At 35.6% G+C, this 23,342-nt stretch overlaps 1 protein-coding gene across 2 annotated transcripts in view; it reads left to right on the top strand.

Annotated features, from left to right (window-relative positions):
• The window catches only part of LOC138693046 (general transcription factor 3C polypeptide 1), a 93,561-nt gene extending 74,146 nt beyond the window's left edge, over positions 1 to 19,415 (top strand). For both annotated transcript variants that reach the window (XM_069816594.1, XM_069816604.1), the window contains exons 29-32: positions 439 to 764; positions 7,099 to 7,291; positions 13,267 to 13,357; positions 15,034 to 19,415. In XM_069816594.1, the coding sequence (XP_069672695.1) occupies positions 439 to 764; positions 7,099 to 7,291; positions 13,267 to 13,357; positions 15,034 to 15,182 (759 nt within the window). In that variant the 3' untranslated portion in view covers positions 15,183 to 19,415. The remainder of the gene's footprint in view (positions 1 to 438; positions 765 to 7,098; positions 7,292 to 13,266; positions 13,358 to 15,033) is intronic.
• The last annotated feature ends 3,927 nt before the right edge of the window (positions 19,416 to 23,342 follow it).

Below are 23,342 nucleotides of genomic sequence, written 5' to 3'. Positions count from 1 at the left end.
TGCCGGGTCATATTTTGGCGAATCCTCGGACCTCACCTCATCTCACTACATCTCGCCAAAATATTGTAAAAAATTGCACAAAATTGTAAAAATTGTAGAAAATTACTAAATTGTAAAACTATAAAAATTTGTAAAAATTGTAATTGTCATATTGTAAAATTTTGACTTGTTCCACATCTTAAAGCTTCATTGCTTATGTAAGATCTATGGAATAAATGAATGAATGAATGAATGAATGAATGAATGAATGAATGAATGAATGAATGAAACAAAACAAGAGGTGCCAAGACCAGCAACGACCAGTTCTGAAGAAGATCAATAACAGGTCGAAACATGTAAACCAGGTACGATAGAATTTAACACGAGAAAGCCGTATAATACATATTCAAAAATAAAGTAATATTGCTGAGAGAAATATTTGTAATTGTGTATTTTCAGAAGAATTTCCGAAAGCAGAAATCTCCGATGTCACTCGCAGAAATCCTTGCATTGTTATCAAAATCTCACATATTGTACCGTTCTGGAGTAACCACTGTACACTACATATACCACATGTTTATGAAGCCCTGGTTAGTGCATTCGTATAAACTGCTGCGACTAGAACGAGAGAAACAAGTGCTGCCTCCACATGATGCCGTGATGAAGGTGGCCGGGCCAGACAACCAGTCAGAGAAGACTCATGAACGGATACGAGCATGGAGGCGACGAAAGCTCATCACCACTGCGCAAGAAGTAGAAAAGGCCGTGCAGACGCTGGATTTAAGGTAAATATTCAAGCTAAATGGAGAGAAAATACAGTCAATCTTGTTATTTTCAGTTTGTTACCTGGAATCCCTTCTTCAGCTGTATGTAGGTATAATATAATAAATAATAATAATATCTATTTATTTATTCTGGCGAAGTTAAGGCCATCAGGCCTTCTCTTCCACTTAGCCAGAAACAAAAGGTGATACAGTTTTACAGACTAATATTTAAAGAACACTAATAAAAATTTATATAGTTATACAAGCACAAGTCGAGTAAAATAATGCGAACATACTAAATAATAATTACAAAATAATATAAGGCTAGAAGTTACACTCAATGAATATGCAAGCGGTAAGTGAACCAATATTACAAATTACAAGAATAACAAATTCAAATGTAAATTATAACTATACAAAACTGAGGAAAATTACATATACACACAAAGGAGAATTAAACCTGAATACTGGTCACGTGTTTAAACAGTTCACTTTTAAATTGCAATATCGTTCGACAGTTCCTGAGGGAGCTGGGTAGGGAGTTCCAGAAACGAATTGCTGATACTGTGAAAGAGGAAGAATGGTGAGCTGTTTTATGGCAAGGCATAGATAATAAAGGGTCATTTTTAGAACGAGTACCCATGCTGTGATAAGAGGATAAGAAATTAAAATGCACCGAGAGATAGCTAGACGAAGAAGTATTGATGATGCAATATAGGAAAATTAGTGAATGGATATATCTTCGGTCTTGTAATCTTACCCATTGGAGCGTTTCAAGGGAAGGTGTAATGTGGTCATATTTGCGGATGTTGCAAATAAAACGTATGCATACATTATGAATGCGGTGCAATCTTTGGGCTAAGTTAGAATTAAAATCTGTTAGTAGAATGTTGAACTGCTGAGCCATTTATACCTGAACCCACGCTTTCAGAAGCCGAAATTGCAATAGAAAATCTGAAAAAGTACAAGTCTCCAGGTATCGATCAAATTCCAGCAGAATTAATACAAAAGGGTGGAAGTGCATTATATAGCGAAATTTATAAACTTGTACTTGCTATTTGGGAAAAGGAAATTGTACCAGAACAATGGAAGGAGTCCATAATTGTACCTATTTTTAAGAAGGGGGACAAAACCAATTGTGGTAACTTTCGAGAAATATCACTTTTGTTGACGTCATACAAAATTTTGTCCAATATTCTTTTGAGAAGATTAACTCCGTACGTAGATTAAATTATTGGGGATCATCAGTGTGGTATTAGGCGTAATAGATCGATTATTGATAAGATTTTTTGTATTTGACAGATATTGGAGAAAAAATGCGAGTATAAGGGTACAGTACATCAGTTATTCATAGATTTCAAAAAGGCATATGACTCGGTTAAGAGGGAAGTATTATATGATATTCTTATTGAATTTGGTATTCCCAAGAAACTAGTTCGATTAATTAAAATGTGTCTCAGTGAAACATACAGCAGAGTCCGTATAGGTCAGTTTCAATCTGATGCTTTTCCAATTCACTGCTGACTAAAGCAGGGAGATGCACTATCACCTTTACTTTTTAACTTCGCTCTAGAATATGCCATTAGGAAAGTTCAGGATAACAGGCAGGGTTTGGAATTGAACGGGTTACATCAGCTTCTTGTCTATGCGGATGACGTGAATATGTTAGGAGAAAATCCACAAACGATTAGGGAAAACACGGAAATTTAACTTGAAGCAAGTAAAGCGATCGGTTTGGAAGTAAATCCTGAAAAGACAAAGTATATGATATGTCTCGTGACCAGAATATTGTACGAAATGGAAATATAAAAATTGGAGATTTATCCTTCGAAGGAGTGGAAAAATTGAAATATCTTGGTGCAACAGTAACAAATATAAATTACACTCGGGAGGAAATTAAACGCAGAATAAATATGGGAAATGCGTGTTATTATTCGGTTGAGAAGCTTTTATCATCTAGTCTGCTGTCAAAAAATCTGAAATTTAGAATTTATAAAACAGTTATATTACCGGTTGTTCTATATGGTTGTGAAACTTGGACTATCACTCTGAGAGAGGAACATGGGTTAAGGGTATTTGAGAATAAGGTGCTTAGGAAAATATTTGGGGCTAAGAGGGATGAAGTTACAGGAGAATGGAGAAAGTTACACAACGCAGAACTGCACGCATTGTATTCTTCACCTGACATAATTAGGAACATTAAATCCAGACGTTTGCGATGGGCAGGGCATGTAGCACGTATGGGCGAATCCAGGAATGTATATAGAGTGTTAGTTGGGAGACCGGAGGGGAAAAGACCTTTGGGGAGGCCGAGACGTAGATGGGAGGATAATATTAAAATGGATTTGAGGGAGGTGAGATTTGATGATAGGGACTGGATTAATCTTGCACAGGATAGGGACCGATGGCGGGCTTATGTGAGGGCGGCAATGAACCTTCGGGTTCCTTAAAAGCCATTTGTAAGTAAGTAAGTAGTAGAATGTTGCAATAGTCAAAATGTGGCACCACCAATGTTTATATAAGAATTCTTTTTAATTGAAAGGGTAGAAAATTTTTCAGGCGATTTAATGAATGAAGGATGCAGAAGACGGTCTTGCATATGTGTGTAACTTGGACATTCCACTTGAGACCCTCGTCCATGTAAACACCTAGATATTTAACAGAGGTACTGAATGGGATAATAATTTCATTCAATTTTATAGAATTTTATAGAATTTATTATAGCGGTTTTTGGGATGTGACAGCATTTGGTGTCACATCCCACCACTGTGGAGTAACAGCATGCCTGACTGTGAAATGAGCGGGCCTGGGTTCAAATCTTGTTTAGGGCAAATTACTTGGTTGAGGCTTTTTCCAGAGTTTTCCCCTCACCCCATCAATAGCAAATGCTGGGTAACTTTCGGCACTGAACCCCAGACTCATTTCACTGGCATTATCACCTTCATCTCATTCATACTCTAGATAATGATACCAGTTAATAAGTGTCTTAAAATAACCAATTAAAAAAGATAACAATACTGATTAGTGTGGCAAGTAACAAAGATGCAGTGAGCAGTGTTATCACTATATGCAGGCACCAGAATGCTGCATGGGAGTTAAATCGGTCGAGTGTTGCACCCTCGAGTGAGATAAGATCGGTCGTGATACGCTCGTAATAAATAGAAGCATAGTACAAGGTCATCTCACCGACATGTCTTATCTTGTATGGAAGGCGACAGATAAGATACACATCTGTTTTGCTCACACCGTAAAAATAAGGCTTTATTTTCTGCGTTTATGACAAACGTTTAATGGAACAGTCAATAGAATGTACCAAAACAGGAACATGAAGTTATAAATAAAACAGTATGAAAAACTTCGATATACAGTTATTATTGCTAATTAATAATTATTCAATATTTGATTTACCACATATATAATATGATAGGTCCATATACAGCATAATTAGGAACATTAAATCCAGACATTTGAGATGGGCAGGGCATGTAGCACGTATGGGCGAATCCAGAAATGCATATAGAGTGTTAGTTGGGAGACCGGAGGGAAAAAGACCTTTAGGGAGGCCGAGACGTAGATGGGAGGATATTAAAATGGACTTGAGGAAGGTGGGATATGATGATAGAGACTGGATTAATCTTGCACAGGATAGGGACTGATGGCGGGCTTATGTGAGGGCGGCAATGAACCTTCGGGTTCCTTAAAAGCCATTTGTAAGTAAGTAAGGTCCATATACAGTGTTCCGCATATATACTGTGACAATGTAGAAACATTTTACAAAATATTATTGATATAGCAGTAGATTAATAACAATATTAGTACAGAGATAACATCACAGAAAATATAATAAAACGAATAATCATGCTGCACAACTGTTACAGACGCAAAGATTGATACACTAATTATTAGAGATTATTATTATTATTATTATTATTATTATTATTATTATTATTATTATTATTATTATTATTATTATTATTATTATTATTATTATTACTAGAAAACTTGATACAGTTCTTGCATTATCGTGATTGTGTTCTCCATTTATAATAATTACATTTACATCCAATAACATCTATCAGATGCGGCAAAAACAAAATCACTCCTGTGTGGAAAAAAAAAAAAAAAGACATTTACCTACAACATTTATATTACATTTTAAAGCAAGTTTTGTAGTTGTACTATGGAGAGGTTAGTTAAACACTGCAAAGTTTTGAAATGATAACCATCTATGATGTTACTACACAGTTCATCACTGTAACAAGAACGAATGTCTAACACTCGGCTTATACCATTCGAGGATTTATCGCTCGTGACAATTTTACCCATCATCCATGTGCGCTACCTATCGGATTATGCTATGCACTACTTGGTGCTCGAGTGAAAACATCTGATGCTGATGTTTATGAATGATTAATTTAATCATTTGTATACAAAATGCATAGTGAGTGTATTTGGTGATGTGTGGGCATAGTTTGAATATCAGAGTTGCTGACGTTAACCTTTTGAGTGGAACAATAATTAATACTTTGCATCCACTATTGCATGCAAATTTCTAACTTTTAACTAGGAGTTCGTATACCTGCATAATCGGGTAAAGTCATGTTTGGTTCCATAGCCGAGCGATTTAAGGCGCACAAGATATCTCCAGCCAGCATATCGTGTCTGAGATCGCAAGTTCACATCCTGGTCACTGCAGTCAATTGAGCCTGTGATAAAGGATGGGGAGGGCCCATGTAAATCAATCGGTGTAATGGTACGCATGGAAACTGATGGGGTTTCAGTTGACTGCAGTTGAAATGATTTTGCTCCTTTTCAAGAAGAAGAAAAAAAAACATTACAATATAGAAATTTTAAAAATTGTTTTAAATTATTTAAAATTATTATTCTAAATGATTTATATTAAGCCCAATGATAAATAAAACTTAAAAATAACAACATAATTGATAAATAATAGATAATTTTGGTCTATGTATATGTACAACCGCAGGATGCAAAGTGTTAATTAGATCCCAGTTATGTTGTCCTTCAAGTTAGTATGAACCTTATGAATGCAGTTGTCTGAAGCTGGTACATTAGTTGCCAACATCGCTATGAACCACATATTGGGCAGAGATAATGATTTCTCGAAGCTGTGATTTTCTAACTATAGACATAGTTGAAACAAGCAACAAACCTATCACAATGACAAAATCACAGGTCTTCAAATCACACCTCGTCACTACTTTACATGGCAAAGAGAACTTATCCCTTTATGCAGGCAGCCTAATCTGTTAGGTAGTTAAATGGTGTATTTACTCGAAAAACAAGTTAGCTCGATATACAGCTAAGTACTGGACAAGCCATTAGAATAAGAATGAAGTTATTGTATATAGAAATTTCCAATTTATACTGATTTTAATCTATCACCTTCCATAATATCTGCATTAATTTTCCAAACAGTTTGTATAAATTTAACCCCTCAGACCAGTTTGCCATTCCCGTGTATGTAACTCTTTAAATTAGTTCTAAGACAGTTTTATGTACACATTTATGCATCATTCATGATTCCACAAAAGCGGCCACAGTTTGTATTCTGTTTGAGATATATTTATGTGATTTTTTTCGAGTGTATCGAAGAGTCTGTTTTTTACTGCCATATGGTTGTACCTATTATGTTTAACCAATTCGAAAATTGAAAAAAAGAGTGACATTATGAAAATTTCATTCTACTAGGGGATTTAAATACTGCTTCAGAGCTTGGCACCGGGACTTTTAAATACTGGGTTGGGGGTTAAAGGAAAGAAGACAGTGAGGTTATTTCCTTGCTATCCCACAGTAACAGTTAAGATTAAAGGTGTGCAAACTTATTTACAGGAGAGCCAAACCTTTTTTTTTTTTTGGACCAACAAATGCTTTCATTAGTTCTTTTTTTAGGGTATATGTTCAATCTGTTTCTCACAATAATACCACAGTCTAGTATATACAGTCACGAAGCTCAATACGTAGTAAATATGCAAACATTAGATAGTTGCTCACCACTAGGATCGCTAATATCGCCTCATTACAGGCAATGCAAAATAGTACCGTCACAGTCTATTGTTTCTAGCACCCTCAAAACTCAAGCTTCGTGACTGTATATAGTAAACTGTGATAATACTATTCTATTTAAGCTAAAAGCATAGGATCTTTTCAGTGCACAAAAACTTCATGGAAGAATTTGTAAGAGACTGTTGTTTCTTTCATTTCACCTATTCAGATATTTATACTTATTTGCCTTACACTGTACTGTATGTAGTTTCAAACTATATTTTATATTATTTTCTATTCTTTCGACATATTCAAGCTACAGTATTAACCTGTTATGTTTTGTTCACAGTGCATCGGAGAAGATACATGTGGCAATCAGACCTTGGGTTCGTGTGGATGGTACCCTTAACAGGCGTGTTCTGGACCGAATGTTAGGCGCTGTTCTTGGCCATTCTATGTATATGCCAGGATCTTCTATCAAAGACATCACTGATTACTTTATGCCAGCACTGCAACCCTTTCAAACGAGAGAACTGATTGAGGTAATTCTTATTTCTTCTGCATTATTTTTCTTCATGATTCTTATTGCCAGCTAATAGCAGTATACATGGGTCATTCGAAAATCAGTGGCAACACTGCTAGTATTCAGCTCCCCTAACAGTGACAAATGTAAATTGCCAGTATGCGATGGAGTGGTGCTTGCTATAGTCTGGGTCAGCTTACTTCATACCCTAAGGATGAAACCTAACCATTTTTCGCCCATTACTACATATACTAGTGGATTGTGGTGATTTTCTAGTTTGCAGGTTGAATTTTCTTTTGCCAACTTCGTTTCGAATTTCGATACTGACAAATATTACAAATGGTAGTGATTTTGTAACTAGTATGTTGGCAGCTGATACAAATATCGACAATATTTGTCGGTACTGGAGTTCCATGATATTAAAATTGTACTAGATTTCTGAGCCTGTTACTGGAAACTAGTGAAATTTGAACATACTAATAATTAATTAATATCAGTATTAATATTAATACATAATAGTTATTTTATGTGTTGCGTTGTGGTTATTAATTGAAGGCTATAGTCAGGTAAGTTTTCGGAGTTGGTACTAATAATTTCATGTGGTCAAACAAAATACATTTTTAGGTTAGGTCTCGTGAGTCAATTGTTTAGTCAAACCAATGAATTTCGTATTGCCAGACAAAATACTTGACATGTTGAGCCCTTTCTTGTATAGTTTGCCTTCGAATATATGTTACAAATTATTGAATGATTTAGAATAACCTTCCAACATAAAGTACGGTAAGTAAATAAGTCATTTAGTACGTAGGATCTTGTGATATCTGGTAACAGTTGGCAACACTGACAAGACGGCAGTATTTGCTGTTTAGGAACTGTTCTTATGTGACCCTCACTACATGTGTTGTCTGTAATTCATAATAAGACTGTTATTGGCAATGCCCTAAGGTAATGTTTAGCAAATACGAGGAGTAGAAACAGCAAGAGTATTTGAATTGAATTTAAATTGGTGGGAGAAGCTATGACAGACCTAGCACTGCGACCTGAAAGATCTATTGCGCATCTCCGTCATAATATCCTATCAGTCCAATAGTTTGATGGTCTTAATGAACTGAATCAAACTACGGACTGGGACAGTTGATAGCTCATCAAGCTTTGGAAAGTGTTTTCCAAAGATGACAGCTCTTTGTTGGGCGAGTGCATTGCAGTCACACAACAGATGAGCTTCAGACTCATCTCCCTGTGAATGACGAGCACAGACTGGTTGATGTTATGTCCCATCCTGTACAGGTTCTTCTTAAGGGCTCAGTGTCCTGTAAGGAATCCGACTGCACAGCGGAGCTGTTTCTTGTTCAATTTTAACAAGTCACTTGACCTGCTTTTATCAAAATCTCTTACGAGGGTTTTAGAGTGTCTGCAGCCCTCACTTGAGTTCCAGTGATTATGGTGTTTCTTGAGAGCCCAGTCCCTGATAACCTGCTTTACTGGTCTAAGAGATAGTCCCAGCACAGGCTCAGGGCCTTTGTATGTATTTATTTACACTGCAAGTGGGCAAGCACCCGGTGCCAGTGGTATACACAATATAAACAATACACAATACAATTACACAATACACAATGCAATTATATACATAATACAATAAGAATACACAATACAATTTAACACGATAATTACAATTAATAATAAAACATAAAATAACCTAATTTTACAATACAACCTACATATGTATAGGCCCTACATAAGTTTCAATAGTCTTTCACTTTACTCTCATCTCACTCACTGTAGTAGCACTATGACGCATTTCACTGACACTTTAGGACACGTTTCACTGACACACTATAACACATTTCACTGACACTATAGAACAAATTTCATTGACGCTGTAAATGATCACTGATCAGAACTATTCACTGCACTGTAAAACCATAACTTCATTGACTCACCTCACTTCACTGATACAACAGTTCAAATAAGACAGATAATTACACCCTCATGCATACTTATAAACAGAACTACATTTAAGCTAAACATTTCTAGTCTAAGGCCCTCTTACACGCTATTTTTAAGTAATTTACAGTTCAAACCAAGGGAGTAACTTGTCAGGCTAAATAAATACATGTCACCTAAAAAAATTAAAGTTAAATGTCACCTCAATTTTAATTTGCACTTTATACACAACTTTTTAAGTTATGAATGGGATCTCGGTTCTCTTCTTGACAGCCTCATCTGCTCTCTCATTACCACGAATTCCTGCATGTCCTGACACCCATTTCAGTTGAATTGTGTTATGTTCAGCCAGTATCATGAGGGATTCACGGCATTCCAAGACCAGTTTCTACTTCATCAAATGGGCCTCAAGGGCTTAAGTGCCGCTTGACTATCTGAAAGTGTAAAAATGTGCCTAAGGAAATATTTAGCAATTGAAACAGCAAGAGTATACGGGCTGTTCCATATGAAATCGATCAGTAAAAAATCTCGCAAATTTTTAATACTCTTACTTTTTTCCCTATTTATACAAGGTGCTGAGGACAGTGCATTCTAAACAATAAACTATAGAAAGTCAAATGGTTTTCGTACTATTGAGCGACAAATTTATAAAAACAAGCCTCTTTCAGCGCTCAGAACTCTGGAACCATTTACTGCAGAACATTGAACGGGAGCTCATTTTGAAGCTGACATTTGGTAGGATATGATAAGAAGTAATCCTTATTTTTATTGTATACAGAGAGACAGATAATCTGATTTTACTTACTTTTAGGCTTTTTGCCCATTTGTAAAAATGTAAAAAAAAATATTGAGGAAAAAGCTTGCATTATTAAGAGGGATTCGGCATTGTTTGCTTAGTGGCTCGGCAATAAGTTTCGAGGGTATTAAATAAATTATTTTCACACGCCTGGACTTGAACGGTGCAGTACAGCATGCACTGGCCAAGAGCTGAAGATAAGCGAGTGTTGGGCGTCATTTTACTCCTGTGTTTATGAAAACTTGTGATAAAGCTAGCCCAGCTATGCACTACTAGACGAAACATCACGTGTTTATGTTTCCTGGCCTTGCTTGCTTCGGCTAGTTCCCGCCTCACAATCAGCTGGTTACTTCACGCGCGTACTATTTATTTTCTTTATTTGATATTTTCAATACTTTCTTGTCAATGGTGCACCAGTAAAAAATAAGTGTTTATTTGTACTTTCAATGCGGAATCTAACCATATATTTTAAAAATATTTTTTTGTGGGCAAAAGCGTCTTAATGAAGAAAAATCTAAACTTCTCCATTTCCATAAAAAGTAAGAAAAACTGTTTACATGTCAATATAAACTTTAATTTCTCAGCATCAAAATAAACCATGATTTTGATCATTGGGTGAAAGGGTTTCGGAGCTACAACAGTTGAAAGTTGCTAATTTTATGAAAATACGATAAATTTAAATATTTTTAATTTAAACACTATGAAGTTCTGATGCCTCAAACTTTGCACAAAGCATTGTGTCACAGTTGTCAACGGACAGAAAAAGTTTCATTGTATTTAAAAATTGCAAGGTCAATTTTCTCTATATTTCGGTTGATTTGAAATGGAATAGCCCATACACTAAACCAGTGTTTCTCAACCTCTGGGCCACGAGATATTCTCCTGGAATTTGCCATTTTACTTTTCTAAGCATTTTTCACGAATAAATATTTTAAGTGAAAATATTCTTAGGAGAACAATTTTCGTGATTGTGTCGAAAAGCGTAGATTCAGTTCGTCTCTAAACTCTAAATTCTAAGATCGAACTAAATAACATCTGTGTAGCAAACATCAGTGACCAAGCCACTTATACTCGTATTTTAATGATCGGGAATTTTTTAGACTTTGAAACTTTTCAACATGTTTTTCCACCACATATCTTTGTGAAACTGCACTTTCTGCTATGACCATGCTTAAAACGAAACAGAGGAACCACCTGCTGCAACTTGATGACTTCTCCGTTTGGCTGTCACTTCAATTCATCCCAGAATTAGCAATCTAATGGGAGAAGACAGCAACAAAAGTCTCACTAAAATCTTAAAAATTCTCAGGTGTAATAAAGAATAAAATAGCCTATATTAAGCACTAAGGTTAACTTTTTTATTAAATTATAATTGTTGCTAACTGTATGTTAATGTGTTACGTCTTAAAATTCATAATATTAATTAGTGTTAAAATTGGGAGATTCATACATTTTTATACATAAAATTACATACATTGCATATAAAAACATTTGTCGTGTGTATCTGTGATAAGTGTTTCACCTGTGTTGACACCCATCTGCTGCTTCCCTTGCTCAGCTGATTCCTGTGGTGAGTTACACTGCATAATCATTCTTCCCATTACAATTTCTTTTTCAGACCAATATCGTAAAAATAAATTTAATAATACAATAAAATTATCAATGTTATAAATTTTATAAGTTTTTTGTGGTCAGAAAGGGATAATATGTCAATGAAAATTAGCATAAATTGATTAATGATGTGGCTTCAGGAAACTACAACATGCTACAAAATTTCATTAATGAAGTTATTAATAATTATATGAGGAAAGAGTAATGGAACGGAGAAAAATTCTCTCCGGTGCCAGGATTTGAACCCAGGTTTTCAGCTCTACGTGCTGATGCTTTATCCATTAAGCCACACCGGATACCCACCCCGGCATCGGACAGAATCGTCTCAGTTTAAGTTCCAACTCTTGGGTTCCCTCTAGTGGCCGCCCTCTGCACTACGTCATAGATGTCTATGAACGTAGGACTGAAGTCCACTCATGTGCTGAGGTGCACTCGTTATGAGTGACTAGTTGGCCAGGATCCGACTGAATAAGCACCGTCTTAAATCACGAAGTGATTTACGCATATCATATATATTATTTTAATGTACCGAAGTACATATGATATTTCCATGCAGATATCCTGCATCATCATACGATGAAAGAGTAATGGAACGGAGAAAAATTCTCTTTGTCGGATCCCGGCCAACTAGTCACTCATAACGAGTGCACCTCAGCACATGCGGTGTGGACTTCAGTCCTACGTTCATAGACATCTATGACGTAGTGCAGAGGGCGGCACTAGAGGGAACCCAAGAGGTGGAACTTAAACTGAGACGATTCTGTCCGATGCCGGGGTGGGTATCCGGTGTGGCTTAGTGGATAAAGCATCAGCCAGCACGTAGAGCTGAAAACCCGGGTTCAAATCCCGGTGCCGGAGAGAATTTTTCTCCGTTCCATTACTCTTTCATCGTATGATGACGCAGAATATCTGCATGGAAATATCATATGTACTTCGGTACATTAAAATAATGTATATTAATAATTAATTAAATTATTTGTCAACACGTCACACCATTTTCATGGTGTACTAATACTCTTTGAATCGTAAGATTACACCATACTTAATTATTAATACTTATGTTAGTTAAAAATGTATGAACTTTAAAAAAATTGGAAAGATATTTGCGAGTAAATTTGTTGGGATTGGACCGGGTCCTCATCTTATGGAAAAAGAATTTACCGGCCGTAGTCTCTGAAAGGTTGAGAACCACTGCACTAGACTGTTAATTGGCCTGTCAATTATCCAGCCTCCAAGTGTACCTCCTATCACTTCTCTAGTAGTTTTCTGAGGAACTTGCCCAAATGGCCGTGATGTAATAATAATAATAATAATAATAATAATAATAATAATAATAATAATAATAATAATACACCAGTATATCACTTGGTACCCATTTTAATGGAAAATTATATGTAATTTAGCATACTTTAAAATGTGTTGAAACTATGTTACCATGTTAGAATTTAACTCAAAATCTGTGCTTCAGTGGCTGGCCATGATAATATCTTTGAAAAATATTGGAGTGCAAGAGGTCAAATGACTTTATTGTCAAATGCCTGGCATTAGAAAACAACAACAACGATAGAATTTAAATACTGTTGAAATGCGTTGTGTAAATAAAAGTTTAACAAGTACCGGTAACCATTATTTTTTTTTCACAGATCCTGGACAAATTAGGCTGCGTGACATTGTCAGTGGAGAAGGTATCTTGGAAGACAACTCTCTTCTCCAAGCCTTCTAGTGTGAAATTGAGTGAGTACAGTCTGTCATTTAAATTTTAAAGTAATCTGAGAAATGTGTGTTATTTCTATGCTTTCTCTGTAACATGCTGTAACTTGATCTTTGCGACCAAGTGAAACTGGAGCTCTATCTCCAACAGATTCTGTGTGATGTGTCGTGACAAATTGGAGGTTTTCTCCAAGTACTGCTGTTCTATTATTGTCACATCTTTATCTTACTGACTGAACAGCACAAATATCGAAGTTTAAAAGAGACGTTAAATATATATAGGTACAAGTTCCTTTTCATCTTTTTTCGTCATTCTTTTCATCTTCCTCTCCTTTCTTTGCCTCTTTTCTTTCTTCTTCCTCTGTTTCCTCTTCTTCGTCTTTTTCTTTCTATCACCTCTTCCCCTTCTTCCTTCATCTTCCTTGTTTTTTCCTCTTCCCTTTTTCTTTCTCTTCTTTTTCTTTTCCTGTTTTCCTCCTTCCTCTTTTTCCTTTCTCTTCCCCCTTTCTCCATATTCTTTTTCAGTCTTTTTCTCTTTTTCCATTCTCTTCGTCGTTTTTATCTCTCTTACCTCTTTCTCTTTCTTGATTTTTCCTCTTCCCTTTTTTTCTTTCTATTCCTGTTTTTCCTTTTTCCTTTTTCTTAGTCGTTTTTCTTTCTCTTATCTTTCTCCTTTCTCTTTTTCTCTTTCCTTCTTCTCTTCTCTTCTCTTTTTCTTTTTTCTTTTTTTTTCCTCTTCCCTTTTTCTTTCCCTCCTTTTTGTTTTCCTGTGTTCCTCCTTCTTCTTTTTCCTTTCTCTTCCCTCTTTCTCCCTGTCCTTTTTCAGTTTTTTTTCTCTTTTTCCATTTTCTTCGTCGTTTTTCTTTCTCTTACCTCTTTCTCTTTCTTGATTTTCCCTCTTCCCTTTTTTCTTTCTATTCCTGTTTTTCCTTTTTCCTTTTTCTTAGTCGTTTTCTTTCTCTTGTCTTTCTCATTTCTCTTTCCTTCTTCTCTTCTTTTCTTCTTTTTCCTTTTTTCTTCCTTGTTTTTTCATCTTTCTTTTTTCCTTCCTCGGAGCTCTTTTTCCTTTCCACTTTCTTTTTCTCTTTTCTTCCATCTCTACTTTTTTCTCTTTTTCTATTTTTACTCTCTCTTACTCCTGTTTTCTTTCTCTTCCCCTCTTTTTTTTCCTTCCTTTATTCTTGTTTTTCTCTTCTTTTTTATTTTTTCCTTAATTTTCTTTCTCTTCATTTATTTCATTATTCTCTTCCTTTTTTCATTCCTTCTATACTTTCTCTTCTCATTGTTGTCTCTTTGTCACTCTTTCCCTTCCTGTTTCGTCTCTTTCTTCTTCTTCTTCTTCTTCTTCTTCTTCTTCTTCATCATCATCATAAATCATCTTTTCTAGAGAGACTATGAACTTGATGATTTCTGCTTCTTATTAATTTCGTCACTTGCCAGACAGTAGTGTAATAGTCATGCATATTCTAAAATTAAATGTAAGTTACGTCATTCTTCTATACTTTTTAGATAGGTAACTTACTATCTCATTGAACCATTAACAACTGATGATGGATATTTATTTATAAAAAAAATAGACTGTTCTGAAGAACAGTAGTTGATGTCCGTATTTCTATGCTGTTCTATCATGTTTATAATATTGTGTTGTAAGTGTTGTTATTTTTGTTTAAGAAAACATTTATTTAATTTCACTTTGGCAGCCCCAGCTGATGGAACCGAAGATGAAGCTAAAATCATTGTGGATCCCCAGCCAGATGCTGTTTTGAGGCTTGGCCAGTTCATCGGCGATAAAGCTTATTTTCGTGATTTCCTCAGCACAAGAAGTAATTATAAGTGTGAGCAGGAATAAAAATATCTTTCAGATTGAAACTGATTGATAACGGAGTTTTCTTTGGTTATTTTCTAATTTTCTAAAACTCAAATTAATTCTATAGTTTTGATATTAAAATATGATTTACCATAAAATGTTTACACATGTCGTAATTTCTTCTTCTTCTTCTTCGTCGTCGTCATTGTCATTTGATGGTGTTCATTTCTTTTATTACAATTCACTATGAGGGGAAGTACCCTAGGTATATGACCTTTTTGCAACACGATTGTTTTTGTAACATCTGCGAAACTTCCTACTATTACCGTCTGGCTGTACAGTCTATGAAGGACTCGCCCCTGCATCAGTCCACATCATCATATTCAATGGTCTTCATCTGACAAGGAAACTCTTAATGAGATCATATCGAAACCTCACCTCAAACTGAGCATGTATAATATCTTCACAGCAGACAGACAAATATAAAAAAATTAGCTGCCCATACTAATTGCAAGATTGCGAAATTAAATATTCTATAAAAGATTATCGAAAAATTGAGCAGTTCCTGGGCCTTAATACAGTGCACTGCCTTGTTTGTAAACTCAGCCAGTAGTTGGCAGCAAACTTACCGACTTACCAATACTCTACTTCTGATAAAATTGGATATAGTAACCCTACACTTTAGTCTCTGGCTTTATTTTAATTTAATTCGACGCAGTATAAAATTATAATTTCAACCATAAAAAGTAGTTACCTTGTCACATAGATGTTGGAAATAATGTTCTTGAATGTCACACATTTCTGACATCTGTGAAGGTAATGGTGTCTGCAGAATTTTGTCAAGAGGAAGTTCTTATTAAAATTGTTTACAATTTAAATTATCGATATTTTAAATTTTGTTTATCATCATCATCATCATCATCGTCATCATCATCATCATCATCAGCTGTGTTTTCACTGGGAGATGTGAAACTAGTTCTGGGAAGAACGTACACGACATATCGTCACACTACAGCTGTGAAAAAACATTTGCCAGTGTGAAATTTTTACTAACTTCGCGAGAATCACTATGCGACTTTTTGCTAAAAAAAATTGTAAAATTCAGCTTTGCAGTCGCTAAAACATATTAAAGAACCCAGAATAATGTGAAGTTTATATTAAGTTCTTAACGTTCTTAAGTTCTACGAATTTCTTCGAGTTTTTCTTCAGTTAAAACACTTTTTTGTTTTCGCGTAGAAATTCTATCATTTAGTGCTCTCATCTCGTTTGTTCTTGTCTTACTGTTTCTGTTTTTGGAACCAGGACAGTAGGAAATTTCTCTAAAGCCTAGCTACACACTTCTCCATATGAATCTATTTTCACTTAAGTGTCATACGTAAAAATTCTTTGTTGTAGTGTGACTTTGTGGGGTGGCATATTAGTAAAGTATAGCAAGACAACATACATTTCAAAGTGCGTAGAAACCAAATGCTCCTACTAGTCAGACTGAAGTGGGGATTAAGTAATTTTTCTTGAATCTTTTGAACAGTACAGATTTGCTCGTGTGAAGTACAAATTACTCTAGGTAGTGTAATATAGCATTGTTCTGTTCCTACTATGTCACCGGATTTCAGGTCAGTTTTAAAGTATAAAATGGTCTACCTCTCTGTGACACCTGTTGTTATCAGTCAGTGAGTGTGGAACAATGACGTCATGTGTAACTCGAGAATGGAAGGATTACCAGTATGTTTTGAATGTTGCCTTGCTCTACTGTACCAAACTACATTAAAATTTTATGAACACACATTTGCACTTGCATAATTGCTTTTAAAAGAGAGTTATCAACTTAATATTATCTGATTGTAAGCTGGTAATCAACTCATCTCTAAGTTAACTCCTAGATCATATACAGGGTGTTTCCGGGCTAGTGTTTCAAACTTTCAGGGATGATGGTGAAGAGCACATGTATCAATATGAGATAAGGAACCCTGGTCTGGAAATGACTGAGTCGAAAGTTATAAGCAAAAATAGTTGTGTGGAAATGGAATTGTAATTTGGCACCACATGCCTCCTTCCCTTAACCTTTGGAACAGTCATGGAAAGATGGTATGGGTCGGATGTCTCCTACGTGGGTACTGGATAGATACAATCTGTGAGCTTGTCTCCTGTTCCCATTGGCTCATTTGTATTCGCAAATCATGTCTGCATATTCTGCTCTCGTGTACTCCTCCATTTCACTAGGACTGATTGACTGGACACTGCAACTGTACACATACACTGCTGTCTACAGACGTGCATATCAGGACCGACCATGTCTGTTACACATTACACCATCTGCATTACTTTAGTGTAGTTTCCTGTCCCCACCCCTCAGACAGCGCACTGAATGGAATACTGTAAGTAGACAACGTAAACAACGTCAGATGATACAGTATGTGTAAGATATACAGATAAATACACATAAATAAGGTGTACAGAGGAATAAAATTATTTCATTTCCACACAACTATTTTTGCTTATAACTTTCGACTCAGTCATTTCCGGACCAGGGTTCCTTATCTCAAATTGATACATGTGCCCTTCCCCATCATCCCTGAAAGTTTATAACACTAGCCTGGAAACACCCTGTATACCCAGATTGCTCGGCCTTATGACGATGACAACTTTTGTCAGGTTTACTATGCTGCCGCCTAGTTGTTACATAAGGAGTCACGTCATAACTCCTATTTGAATTGCATTAGGGACTGTACTGCCATCTCGTGTTCGTTTACGGCGGACAGGTGGCGATCCTGGTGGTTTTTTCTCTTCAAAGTGCTACCTATTTTAACATAGGGATGAGCAATCTGTTACATATGTGATCTGGGGTTAACTGAACACGTGTCTGCTATGGCCTTCAGCATAGTATGTCGAGCCATTAATCTATGAATGCAAAGTACCTCATGCATATTTTCCAGCCACGAGCCGAGCTGATTGCTATCTTATAAAGTATTATATTATCATCTTATAACTATATGGTCTGATGGTGGTAATGAAAGTGGTGGTAAAGTTAATGGGAATTTCCGTGTATTTAGTAGAAACTTTCATTTTGACGCTGTGTTTGAGTACATTGGAGGTGTTATTTTTATGTTCAGTAGAAGTGGAAGTACTTTTGCATGATGTACATTAGAACAGTCCATAAGTAGAAGAGCATCACTGTCTGCTAGACCTCATTTACTGTTTTCAGTTGTTTGGAAAGTAAATAAAGTAATGAAATATTACGTCACTTGTAACTATTAACTAATAATTTACATATTTACTAATAATATATAAGGTTTTTTTAAAATTAAGAGGTAATTTTAATTGCTTGTAACTTGTTTATTTTTTTATACAATCGTAAAAATATATCACTTTCTTATTACAAGAGAAATGGGATATTCTTAACATAGCATCCATTCCCATAACTCATTGTAAATGTTGTTTATGTTCACCATTTTCTTCTGGCACAAGTAGAAGCCTCTCTTTAGTGCTGTAAACAACTGCTATGAGGGAGCTTTCACTTGAGCATCATGTGATCATAAGCATAGGCGGATCCAGTGAGGTGCTGGGGTGGGGGGGGGGCTTTATCTCCTCCCCCTTGAGCCGATATAACAGTTTTAAGTTTACTTAGTTATATTACTTTAATGAAATTAAACCCAACAGTTTTATCTCTGCCTTACATAGGTTAGGTTAGGTCAGGTCACGGTGCCTATGGGCGGGTTAGAATGACCCTTTGCATGTCGGCCATACTGAGGCCTATTGTGCACTCCGAAGTGTATGGGATGAGTGAGGATTAGGGTGTACCAGCCCACTGGCCGCACGTGACCCCTCATCCACTCATCCAATGGGGGTCTCCTACCATCCCCTGCTATAAATTCGTACCGCCAAGGTGACCATCTTCATCTGATCATCTTCAGATGCCTTGCTACTTTATTTATACTGCCTACTCTATAATGATTTTCATAAGCAGTATTGTGTGTTTCTTGTAACATGTCAGTAACTATTACATCTGTTGCCACTGTGGGTCTTCTAAGCTCTGTGCATTTTTACCAGAACCAGTTTTTTTTTTCTTTCAAATTTTGATACAAGGTTCTGGAAATAATTCAGACTGCATTGACCAACTGTTGAATCATTACGGGTATGTAACCATCAAAAGACTGCTGAAAAACTGCGTCCACGTTTATAATAATATTGAATATTTCCGATACTACAAGTTTACTTCAGCTAATTCGTTGAAATTATCGAACAGAATATTACTTACTGCATGAAAAAAAAAAACAAGCTTATTATGGCAATCACATTTCTTGTATAACAAGGCAGTGTGAGAATTTTTAAGATTGTAGCTGTCGAAAATAATAAAGGTAAAAGCAATTAAAATTATCTCTTATTTTTTTAAAATCCTTTACAGGTAATAGTATGTTTTTTTTGTAAAAAATAAATATGACTCCATACTTCACAATAATTTTTACTTCTAACCTGTAAATTATTATTCCATAATACTGTGCAATAGCTCCCCTCATCTCTGAAGGTCTGTATTGGTAGTCATTTCACAGACAAAGGCGTGTGTAGTACTGTCTAAAATATGTTTGCATGAACACTGAAACATAAATGCTAGAAGTTATATTTTACTGTACTGACTGATAAGGTCAGTCACTTTAAAATTTATTATCTACAGTTCCAGAAAAAAAAAATGGTCCGCCTTCATTTTCTAAGTTCCAGATTCAATGCATTGCGCATGCTCTGTGCTCAAAGCAGTGGTACATACGAGATCGCTTTGGCAGTTATTGAAAATCATTTTACTTCGATTGTTGTCGTAACCCGAAAGACATTTGAAAAGATACGATGAAAATTGATCTTTTCTTAATGGTAGATGAATATTTATAAATTGTGCAGTAATATATAATGATGGTAAACGAATTAACCTACATAATTAATTTAGAAAAACTCTTTCCTCACTCAACAGTATCTGAACCCTGAACTGTAGTCAGCGAGCAAGCACGTTAGCACAGAGCTATCAGAATGCTTGCTATGAATTTTCATAATCAGAGTTGTCGTACTGTATCGTGTTTGTTTAATAATGACTCTTAGGCATCAATTTGATCTTATTTTCAGATTAATTTCGTGCTTTTTGCTTTACTTGTGAAATACCTTCCTGTAATACTGTTCAAATAATACTGGATAGAAAACTATTGTTAAATCATTGTGGTGTGAATCGTGCTCTGTAAGGTGCTTTAAGATGTGGACCATTTTTTTTCTGGGACTGTACATATAATGTTGAAATATGAAGATTTCGGAGAATTAACTTGAACGAGAAGTGTCTTATATGCCCTTAATATGCTGAAAACTCTCTCACACTTTGTCGAAACATTTAAAGAACACACTGTATATTTTATTTCATTCGAAGTATCGTTGTCATAGTATAAAAATCATTGTTTGCTATAAGACTGAATCACATTATTGTTGTGCCTTTTGTGTATATACGTATTTGTGTTTTTCGTAGTTCGTATTGGTGTTTGAAGTTTATTAAGTTGAAAAATAATTCGATTTGTAGTTCTTCGTACAAGATGTACTTGCCATTCAATAAGTAAAGAGAGATATGCACATTAGGTCTCTGTTGTTATTAGATAGTCATTTATCTCTTTAGTTATTGAATGCTCCATATAATTGTAGTTTTTATTGAAATGTATATGATGACTGACAAAGGTTAACGATGTATATAAAATGTATTTATACAACTGTTTCAAAGAGAACAAAGAGTTCAATAAATCATCACAGACAAGATTTATTTCAGTGTTATATTGGAAGAACCCTTGACAATGAATATGAATTTTTACAGGAAAATATTTCTTTAGTTGTTTGCTGAGTCTTTAGTAAGAAATTTGACATTGCTTTAAAACAAGACTTGAGCTAGATGGCAGTAGAGCCACGCACAGTTACTGTTAGTGAACTAGAAGATCAAATTTAATTTAATTATGTTTTTTATTTGACGACCAGCAACTGTCGAGGTTATATCAGCATCATCGGTGTGTCGCAATTTTGTCCCGCAGGAGTTCTTTTTACATGCCATTAAATCTACTGACATGAGCCTGTTGCACTTAAGCACACTTAAATGCCATCGACCTGGGCTGGGATCGAACCCACATCCTCGGGCAGAGAAGACTAGCACCCAGGCCGACTAGAAAATTAAAGATATGTGATACCAAGCAAAGAATGCTTAAATACTTATTTGTAGACGATACCATATGGGAATGGTTTTAAAATGCTAAGTTTTTAGGTTGCAATATGGTAATTAATATTAATATAATAAGAAAGTTCATAAATTCGAAATCATATGTGGGACTATTTACAGAACCTTGATGAAAAAGAAATAAGATGTAGAAAACAACTTATAGATTATTGATAGTACTTACTTTATCATTATGGAAGTGAAATTTAGAAGGAGGTAATAAGATATTATAAGCTGTAGAAATGAGATTTCTTGAAAATATGAAGGTGTATAGGAGTGGATAAAATAAAAAACAAAACAATTAGTAACAAAGTTGAATAAAGAATTTAAGATATTTAGATGAACAAAGATACTCCAGAATAATTCAACTTGTTTAATGGTAAAGACTAATGATTTATTTTAACTGCCTTGGAATTGAACGGGTTACATCGGCTTCTTGTCTATGCGTATGACGTGAATATATTAGGAGAAAATCCACAAACAATTAGGGAAAACACGGAAATTTTACTTGAAGCAAGTAAAGCGATAGGTTTAGAAGTAAATCCCGAAAAAATAAAGTATATGATTATGTCTCGTGACCAGAATATTGTACAAATGGAAATATAAAAATTGGAGAGTGGTGATGGTGGTGGTGGCGGTGGTGGTGGTGGTGACGGCGGCGGCAGTGGTGGCAGTGGCAGTGGTGGTGAAGTTAGCAGTGACAGTAGCTGGTGGTGATGTTGGTACCACAAATCACCAGCACTCTGCACATGGAATATGCAGCACAATTCTCGATAGAAAAACAGGTAAATTTGGATTTCTATTAATACATTAACAAAAAAACTCGTTCAGAGTTCTCTTCTAATATTGTCTTTAAATTTTTCTAAAATATATCAATTGAACTGTTACCTTTGTTCTTTAATTTTCTCCGCAGATACAAATCTCATGGCATGAGTAGAGAGATGGAGTTACAATTTCACGTAGGCTAACTTCTCTTCTGTTAGTACTCACTGTCGCTATTTCAATTTTCTTGTCTGAAATACACCTGCTGTTTTTGTTTTATTTAAAATCTTGTGTATGTGTGTGTGTGTGTGTGTAAGTGTGTGTGTGCGCCCGCGTGCGTGTGTTCGATCCCAGCCCAGGGCGATGGGATTTAAGTATGCTTAAATGCGACAGACTCATGTCACTAGATTTAGTGGCATGTAGAAGAACTACTGCGGGACAAAATTCTGGCACACCGGTGACACTGATATTACCTCGGCAGTTGCGAGCATCGCTAAATAAACAAATTAAATTATTGTTTATTTAACGACGCTCGCAACATATCAGTGTTATCGGCGTGCTGGAATTTTGTCCCACAGGAGTTCTTTTACATGCCAACAAATTTACTGATATGAGCCTGTCACATTTAAGGACACTTGGGCCAGGATCGAACCTGCAACCTCGAGCACAGAAGGCCAGCGCTATACCGACTGTGCTACCCAGACCGACTTACACACACACACACACTCTCTCTCTCTCTCTCTCTCTCTCTTTTCATCTTTCCAGAACATAAGAATTAGCAGTGTAACAGCATTTTATCAGTGACTGTCTTTGATAGCTGTAGTCCATATAGGCCTACATATATCACGGCATGTGGGGATTACCAACATTCAGGCCAAATAATCCGTGTTGGAGCTCCTGAGTTTATGACAACAGACGTGTTTAGAACTACAGTGAAAAGATAAGCCTCTTTTATACGTAGTCAACTTTCAACTTTCACATCTATAACAAAAGGTTGGTACTGGCATAATTTTATATAAATTTATTCTAACATGTTTCCTGTCTTCATTTTGAAGTTTTTTTTTTTATTACGGTATTGTTTGTAGATGGCATCTATGAAGTTAAAACTATTGCCAAGAAATTTTCCTTTTCGTAACTAGTAAAGAAGTTTAAAACAGCTGTTTTGTGTGGAGGAAGAGGGTGAAATGGAATGTTAATTCACTAGGGTGAGGAAAAAAGTG

The sequence above is a fragment of the Periplaneta americana genome, chromosome 2, assembly GCF_040183065.1.
Source record: "Periplaneta americana isolate PAMFEO1 chromosome 2, P.americana_PAMFEO1_priV1, whole genome shotgun sequence".
Classification (NCBI taxonomy): Eukaryota; Metazoa; Arthropoda; class Insecta; order Blattodea; family Blattidae; genus Periplaneta; species Periplaneta americana.
This window is presented reverse-complemented; position numbering and strand designations above follow the sequence as displayed.